The following is a 9,093-nucleotide window of genomic DNA, read 5'->3' on the forward strand; positions in this document are numbered from 1 at the left end:
TCTTATAGGCCAGCTCCACGTGTATTCCAGCATCTCAAGAATCACATTTTAAAAAAGAATGAAGAAATGTAGATTGAATTCTAGCCTTTATAAGCTGTACAGATAGGCTTGAAAGCATGTGAGCAGTGCTTAAGGCTTCCTCCCAGGTAAGTAGGGTTAGGGACGGAAGCCTTACTGTGTTTATTTTTATTTCTTCTTACACTTTATGTCAGAGGTTGGCAAGGTTTTTGTAGCTTGGGCTGGTTCATGGTCCCACAGACGCCGCAGTGGGCCAGAGTGCACACACACACATGTGCAAACGCTATTTCCAGCCCTTCTTCCGGCATGGAGGAGGCGTGTGCAGCTTCCCATTGGCTGCAGGACCTTCCTGCAGCCAATGGGAAGCCGGCCAGAGTTGCGGAAGGCGGTCCCCACTCTGCTCCGTGCCAGTTTAGTGTGGCGCATAGGAGCCGACTGAGCAGGTAGCAGGGGTCCCCAAGCGGGCAGCAGGGGTCCAATGGCTGGTTAAACAACCCCCATGGGCCGCTTGTGGCCCATGGGCCTTAGGCTGCTGACCCCTGCGTTATGTTAATGTTGTTTTTACAGCACACTGTAAAGCCACTTTGAAACACTTCTGTGGAAAACAACAACAAAAATAACACATAAAATATAATAAATAACTGATATTCAGAGGGGTGCAGCCTCTGACCCTGCAGGTAGTACACAGCCATCATGATTGGTAGCCATTGATAGCTTTCACCTCCTTGAGTCTAAGCCCCTTCAAAAATTGGCCAGGCTGGTGGTAATCATCACCGGGTCTTGAGCTAACAGATTCCATAGTTTACCTACCAGCTGTGTGAAAAAGTACTTCCTTTCATCCGTCCTTATTCTCCCACCAGTCAGGTTCGTTGTGTTTTAAATAATAAACTCTGGACTCACATGGAAGTCTAAGCAAAATGACCACATGAGACAAGTTACTCTTGTCCCATTTCATAAACACCCCCCCTCCCCAAACGTGTGTTTCCTTTACCTACAATGATGAATACTCTTTCATGCGTAAGTTACACCTGCAATGGGAAATGAGCATGAAACAGCTTCAACAGCAGTTACTAAATTTGATTATCAAAAGAAATAGGAAAAAACCCTGAGTGTTTAATTAATTTACTTTAAAATTTCTTTCCAGTAAGTCCGGAAATCCCCTTTTCTCCTCTCACACAGTGATTGGGCAATTTACACATGACGCAGAAAGAACTAATAGTATTCCCAAACTGGCTTGACATATTCCATGTTCCACACCGAAGGCTAGATTTTCTAGCGCAGTGCTGAAATAACAAGGCCAATGGGTTGTCTTCAGTATTGCTTTTCTATGCTTTTTGGAAGTAGAGTTAAGTACCTGAAATGCAAATAAAGAGCAGCTGAAACTGCTTACAACTAAACACCAGCAATAAATGTTATATGGCTGTAAAGAAGACTGACTTAGTGCTAAAGTCTTCCTGTCTAAATCATAACAATGGTTTAGCCATTGCTTAAACGCTACAAACAACATTACTGCCAAAGTTTTACCAAAAATAGTCAAGACTATCTTGTTTTATACAAGACTGGAGCAATATGAAAGATTGGATAAATACTACCTATACAATCTTAGTTAACGGCTAAATCCTATACGTGTGTACTCAGAAATAAGTCCCACTCAGTTCAATGGGCTTACTCTCAAGTAAGCTAATACAGGACTTCAGCCTAGATGTGCAAGTTTTTTAATACTCAAATTGGTAAGTCCTCCTCATCAGCATTCATTCTCCCTTGCTTTTTCACTGTGTCTTACACTTCAATTTTGTCCCCTACTTATAGAGGGCGCCAGCTCTTTTTTCTTTCAAACCCCTCAAAGTTTTTTCTCAAAGCCCAACTTTGCCACATACGTCTCATCTTGCAGATACCATCTTATCAGGAAGTCCATTCCATGTGATGTCAAAAATCAAGCTTTTAGTGTGTAGGCACCTACACATGTTACATACCGGACAGGCGCATCTCTGTTGTCTTTTTGGCATCTGTTGAAGACATCTCTCCTTCAAGAGACCTTCTAAGTGAAGATTTCTATCTCGGTCAGTATCTACAATGGACATGAAATTGCTTCTATATGCAATAGCTTTTTTCCCTTTTATTTTACGTGTGCTATGGTTTCATATGAGTTTTTAATGTACTGCAATGTTGCTTCCGAGATGCTTCATAGGAAAGAATTCATAAATTAAGCAAGCCTTTAGATTAATCCCTTAATTCCTATTTTTAAAACTGAACAGAGCTTAAGTGTGTATAATTTCACAAGCTCACTTTCCTCTATCCTTCTGCTGTCTTCTTCACTGTCAATTCAGTTTGGAAGCAACTCAGGGAAAGGTTCTGTGTTTTTGCTTATGTAACTTTACAGTACTATGTGCACTCTGTGAAACAAAACAGACCTTTGCGTCTTTAAATTTTCTTTTTTTTAAAAAAAGCCTGCCATTTATCTCAATAAAATATACAGTTTAGCAGGCAGAAACGCTATGTTATATTTATTGACTGACACATGCAAAAAAAGATTCTTGAGATTTTAAGTACATAGAACCTACCAACATATGTTATACAGTACTTCCTATAATGGTCTGTTTTGTATTCCATGCATTTAGCTTCAAGAACTGAGGAAAAAACCATTCTATATAAATATAAAAATCAACATAAAACCTATTATTGAGACAAATGTCCCATGGTGAGAGAGTATCATATCATCCACATCCAGGTCAAGTATGTGGATGTTTCTTATGTATATCCATAACTTATGGAAACTGATTTTGTATGGTCTGGAAAATGATGCAAATACAAGCTGTTACGCTAAGAATGAAATCCTATACATGCTTTCCTTAGAGCAATTCCTATTAAACTCTGAGGTTTACTTCTGCGTAGACATGCACAAGATTGCAGCACACAGGAAACATTTGCATATCTTTACTGCCAAGTGTTCAGGGTGTTAAAAAAAGAAAAGACTTACAATAACAACAGCACAGCACTGCAGCAGGGAACAAATGACTAAGAAGATTGTCAGAGGTTGAGAAACCTCAGCAGAGAAAATCTCACTGCTTTTCAGCTGTTTTAACTTTTAAGGATTTGTTGAATAGTTATTGTGGAGGAAACAGTTGCTTTTTGCCCAGTGCAAACATTCATGGGCACTTCCTTACCAGAATAAACATCTGTACCATGGAATGTTGAGCAGACATTGTGCCCTTTTAGATTTCATTTTTTACCAGCAAAGAAGAACCAAATGCAGTAATCAAACCCAGAGTTTGAGAATCAACACACTTCTGCCTATGATCAAAATGTGAACACTTAAGAATTGCTATGATATTGAAGATGCAAAAGGAAAATAGCACAAGGTTATATATATGTCAGTGTAGGTACACATGCAGTCCTCTGCACCAGTCATTAATCAAATCTGGTGGCTACTGAGCTGTTCACAATTCCCCAGTTCTGTGCCACATCAGATAGTAGGAACAAACGTATGGTACTTTTACTTTGATCTTCCACCACCAAAACCTTTCAGGGGGCAAGCTTTTCTCATTTAATTACAGTACTTAGCAAAAAAAACAAAGAACAAGTTCTCTGCGCAGCTTACAGAAAAGTTAAGATCATAACAATGTCCAAGTTAAACACAAACGTAACATCTAACAGACTAAAGCACAGTAGCAGAATGAAACCCAAGAAAATACAACAACAGGGAACAATAATAGCGCAAGAGATATAAAAACCAGATCTAAAGTCAGGGATCATGGCATCTGTACAGTGCGACTTTGAACCATTTTAGAAATCTGACATAAAAGAAGCAGCAAATGGAACAGCTTCAAACCAGTATTTACTTAATTTCATCACATGACCACACACAAGGATTTAAGGTGCATTGGGTAACCTTTCCTGGTGCAGAGTTTCAGCACAATCAGGAGGGAGCCAGCAAGCATCAAGGGCCAAAGATTAAAAAAACAAAAAACACAAGGCTAGCAGGCAGCCAAGCTTCCAGCTAAAGAGCATGAATGTTTAAAGATGTGTCTAGTCTTCCTGTACAGAGTCCAAGATAACAAAAACAACAACAAAATTATGCCCAGTTTATTCCCAGTAAAAAAAATAAGGGAATCCAAAAGGGTAATCCAAAAGTAGCACATGACAGAATCTTGCAGTCAAGACTACAATTGCAATGTTTACCATACAGTAATTTAACTTCTGCACCACCATGCACATTACCAGTTCAATTAGCGAGCAGCATTCAAATAAGGCCTGAAGGTTTCCTCAGGGGACATTTCAGCATGTCATAATAATGTATCTCCATTAAGAAAAGCGACACGAAAACATAGTTTACATCTCTATTTTTTCCATTATGTAAAAAGCAACTGACTTTTGGCCTCTGTCCCACTCCCTATGACCCTAAACAAGCCTGCAAACCACCATCGTAAGAGGCAAATTATGTAATGTGCATTTCAGAGAGGGCTTTTGCAAATGCAAAAGGCCTCTCTGAAATGCACATTACATAATTTGCCTCTTACGATAGTGGTATATATGGTGGTGATGGTGGAGTGTATAGAGAGAGAGAAAACAGATGATGCCCAAAGCAATTTGACCTTCTGTTCCCCCATTAGCTTGGAAACGCTGAATTAGGAAACAGCAGAGGCCTGGCTATTTGCACACATTTTGAGAGATGCTCATTCTTCTTCAAGGAGGTGCAGGTTTGACTTGAGAAGAGGCTCACACATGTGCATCTGCATTTATCCAGACCCTGGGCCTTGAGAAAACGATACTAGCAAGACACCGCAAAACAACCATAATGTATATCTGAAGGCAATGAAGAAAAAAACAGAGGAGGAATGGAGTCGCATCCACAAGGCAAAGAAGCGATGGGGGGAGTGTCCAAGCAACCAGAGCAAATGCCTCCTTGCTCATCTAATACCTCACCATGTACCCCCCACCCTAACCTCCATAGAGCATCCTTTTGCCATAGACACAGTCGCTGTTCCCGCCCCTTTGGAATCTAATGCAACTCTCCTCCTCCCGCCTCCACAGCCAAGGGCAGGTGGAATTAGCAAATCGCCTTGACATTCATGGCGCTTCCACAAATAAATAAGGTTTCGATGGAGGGGGGCGGGGGAGACAAACCCAAACGCGCGCGCAACATACAGAAGAGTTTTGTGTCACCCTATATGGATGAGAGAAAAAGCAAGGCGAGGAACGGAAGGAGCCCTGCAAGACACACACAAACGCACACACTCCCTCTTCTGCTTACAGGATTTGAGGCAAGTGTGCTAACAAGCCTTTGTTCACGGCAGGCGCTTGCATCAAAGGCGATCTCTATCTCTCTCGCGCACACACCCATCTCTTTCCCCATCCCTGTCTTTCTCCTCCTTCCTCCAGGACTAGAAAGCACAGAGAGAGAGAGAGCGCCACCCCCAGCCTCACCGTAGATCATGGCCAGGCCGGTCTCGTGGAGGAAGCGGACGCGGCGGTGCTTGAAGAGCCAGATGGTGAGGATGGTGAGCGTGAGGAGCAGGATGAACGTCAGGAGGCTCACGCTGTCCTGCCGGTGGCTCTCCTCGGCTTCTTTCTCCGTGGCGATCTCCTCCAGGGCGCTGCTGCTCCGCTCCCCGGAGCACGGCCCGGGGATTCGCAGCAGCAGCAGAAGCGAAAGAAGCAGGAGCGGAGGAGGGCGCGTCATGCTGCTGGTCGTGCTGGGGCCGCCGCCGCCGCCTCCCCCGGTGTTTCTCTCTTCCCCCGGCCCGAAGCAGCTGCGCACCGAGCCGCCCGCAGCCTCTGCAATGCCTGGCCAGCCTCTTAACGCTCGCTCAGCCTGTGGCCGCCAAGCCAGGAGCAGCAGCTTCATCCCCAGTGGCGCGCGCGCCGCCGCCAGACTCCGCCTCTGCGCGGGTCCTCTCCGCCAGGCAGGCCCCGGCAGGCAAAGTTTGCCGGCTGCTGTAGTCCTTGCTGCGTTGCTACTGCTCCGTCTCTCGCCGCTGCCGTCGCCGCCCCGCCTCTTTTAAGGCCTGCCACGCTCCCAGCTGCGCGGCGGCGGCGGCGGCGCCACCTCCTTGCGCTCCCGCACTGAGGCGGGATTTGCGCCGGCAGCGCAACGAGGCGGGAGAACGGCCGTACCATTGCAGGCAATATATGTATATATTTCCCGGGGGAATATCGTGTCCGCATGCTCCCCGCGTCTGGTGCCTTGGAAAGGTCTGCTGCTGACGGTTGTTGTTGTTGTGTTTAATTGGGCGAGAGTTAAAGAAGCATATTCGACAATGTAAGGTGCCCCCCCCCGTCACTTCCTGAAGTGGTGCAGGCCATGCTACCGCCTCCTTCCGCAGCCAGGGTACACCGCAAGCTGAGTAGAGAAAGCTCAAAGTCCCTGGAGTTGCCAGAGGGTGGGCATCCAGTTCTTGTCGATGCTGCTCTCTCAGAAATTGCAAACCTAGAAGTGAAAAGGGAGCTTAGTGGGAAGCTTGGGGTTTGGGGCTGCCGCAACGCCTGTTCCATTCTCAGTGTCCCTCCAGCAAAAAAACGAGAGCTTTTGTGGTGTTGTGGTGACAGTCTTGGACTAGTACCTGGGAGACCAGGGTTCAGATCTTCACACAGCCATGAAGCCCGCTGGGTGAGGATTAAATGTGGAAGTGGAGAAGAACTATGTACTCCACATTGAGCTCCTTGGAGATGAGGTGGAATATAAACGCAACCAATAAATTAAAACTAAGTTGCTGTCCAGGGGTTTTTTCAGCCAGAACTTGCTAGAACACGGTTCTGGCACCTCTCAGGTGGGTGCCATTGCCATTACAAGAGAACAATGGAGACGTTCATGGTGAGTTCTGGCACCTCTTTTTCTAGAAAAATAGCAATGTGTATGCTGATACAGAAACACTAGGCATTCTTACCTGGAATGCACCCATTGAGTACTTTCCAAGTAAGCCTAGATAGGATTATGCTTCAGGAGCTGGTGTGGAGTAATGTTTGCACATAGGTAAGATTCCAGATCAAATTCCACCGCAACTATTATCTCACTTGATGCCTTAACAAAGTCAGTCAGCTTGAGCCTTTTATCTGCAATATGAGGATAGTTAAACTGAGACCTGCCTTATAGGGTTGCGGTAAGGATTACTGATATAACGTATGTGAACTCTAAAAATTCCTATTGTAAGTTTACGGGGGAGTTTTACTATCTGATGCCGGAGTCCTCTCTTAATTCCTGGATTCAGCAAGGGTTAAAATCTAACAGGTTTTCATTGTTGAATTAGCCAGGCGAGGGTCATAGTGACCAAAGGTGACCAACCTCATTTACAAGGAGGTTGCTCTGTACCAGAGGGCAAATGGGTGGCAGTGAGAAAGACAGGCCAGTGTGAGAGAGAGCTGGGCTAGAAGCAGATTGCAGGCACAAGCCAGAAAGTGTGACCATGCTTGACTTCTGCTTGAATCCAAGGCTGTGACTGTGGGAGAAGCAAGACATCTTGGGGTGTTAATGCTGTGAGCCCCTTCATTTAAAAACCATATATCATAGATACCACAGTCTCCACGATTCCTCATTCCAAAGAAACTGAATTCTGAGCAAGCACCTGGAACCTCTGGAATCTCGCACCACTTTGAGATTATTTATTATTATTATTTCATTATTTCTACCCAACCCATCTGACTGGGGTGGCATGCAACATTACTATATATGTTTCTTTTTTCCAGCACTTTTTTGTGCAACCTCAAACCAGCAAAGTACATTGCAGAACTTCATATAAATGTCTGCCACCTCCCATATTTCATCTTAAGACTGTGACTTAAAGCAGACTCCATCTTTGGCTCCAATATCAGCGAAATTTTTTCCACCCCTCCCTTCCTCTTGTTTTGTTTACCCTCTAGCCTAATGAAGCATATTGGAGAATTCAAAAGCTTGCATGTTGCCACATTGGTTTAATAAAGATACTGCTATAATGTGGGTTTTGACATTTTTCTAATAGGTCAGTTTGACCACCTTTGCTTTCTAACTGAATGCTAAATATTATAGGAAATCTGAGCCAGATTATTATTTATGGTGTAACTGTTTTCACACATCCTCTCCTTTTAGTCCCTTGATATTTTGTACTGTCAACAACTGGGATAATTAATTCCTTGGAGTCAACTAGCAGCATTTCCCAAAGAGAACTGCAATGTTTACCATATATTCTGTTGGGTAAATATTAAGCAAGGTTATTCATTTGTTAAGCATGTTAATACTATACATGTTTACTCAGAACAGGGGTGAGGAACCTGTGGCCCTATCAAATGGTGTTGAAGCTCCAGCCACCATGGCCAATGGTCAGAGATGACAGGAGTTCAAGTTCATGTGGGGAACATATTCCCCTTGCCTGTCAACTAAATACAGGAGAGCTTACTTCTCACTAAGTATGCACACAAAAATGGGGCTGTGTATCCTAAGCTTGTGCGAAATCAGGCAAAAGAGGAAGGAAACAAAATAGTGAGCAATTCCTTTTTCCAGTGGCTAGCACAATAGACTGAATTCTGCACTGCAACATGGGAACACAGGGAATCAGTCCCATAAGCTCTTCATTTGCAAATTGATCTTACTATTACATGTTTCCACATCCCTGAATGATGATTCCAGAAGAACAACTATTATACACATCATACAATTACTGCCCACAAGCAACTGGTATTCAGAGGCAAACCACCTCTGGTACTGGTGGTAGTACACAGCCTTCAGGACTAGTAGCCAGTGATAACTTTATCCTCCATGAATTTGTTTTAATCCCCTTTTAAAGCCATCCCAAGTTGGTGGTATCACTACATCCTGTGGTCACAAATTCTTTTGTTTTAAGTACACTGTGAAGAAGTAGATTATTTTGTCTGTACTGAAGCTTCTAGCTTTCAGCTAAAGCAACCACTGCTTCTTTATTCCTTATTAATATACAGACAGCCTAGTATTTTAAGGTTCATAGGCCTACTTCTGAGGAAGCAGCATAGGATTCCATTGTAAGTTCTATTATGTGAATGCTGCAGTCCTTCCTTCACTTACTTGGGAGAATGTCCCAAGGGGTTTACTTTTGAATAGAGGTGTATAGGATTGCACTCTAATCTGTCTCC

The 9,093-nt window shown here is 43.9% G+C and overlaps 1 protein-coding gene and 1 long non-coding RNA gene across 3 annotated transcripts in view; one reads left to right on the forward strand and one right to left on the reverse strand.

Annotated features, from left to right (window-relative positions):
• Positions 1 to 5,995, reverse strand: part of SLC9A7 (solute carrier family 9 member A7) — a 50,824-nt gene extending 44,829 nt beyond the window's left edge. For both annotated transcript variants that reach the window (XM_081907570.1, XM_081907569.1), the window contains exon 1: positions 5,443 to 5,995. In XM_081907570.1, coding sequence (XP_081763696.1) covers positions 5,443 to 5,863 — 421 coding nt within the window. In that variant the 5' untranslated portion in view covers positions 5,864 to 5,995. The remainder of the gene's footprint in view (positions 1 to 5,442) is intronic.
• A 192-nt stretch (positions 5,996 to 6,187) lies between these two features.
• Positions 6,188 to 7,944, forward strand: LOC309368011. The gene is made up of 2 exons (XR_014167483.1): positions 6,188 to 6,689; positions 7,699 to 7,944. It is a non-coding gene; the product is annotated as an uncharacterized lncRNA (long non-coding RNA).
• The last annotated feature ends 1,149 nt before the right edge of the window (positions 7,945 to 9,093 follow it).

Source organism: Podarcis melisellensis, assembly GCF_964234715.1.
Source record: "Podarcis melisellensis genome assembly, chromosome: 4".
Classification (NCBI taxonomy): domain Eukaryota; kingdom Metazoa; phylum Chordata; class Lepidosauria; order Squamata; family Lacertidae; genus Podarcis; species Podarcis melisellensis.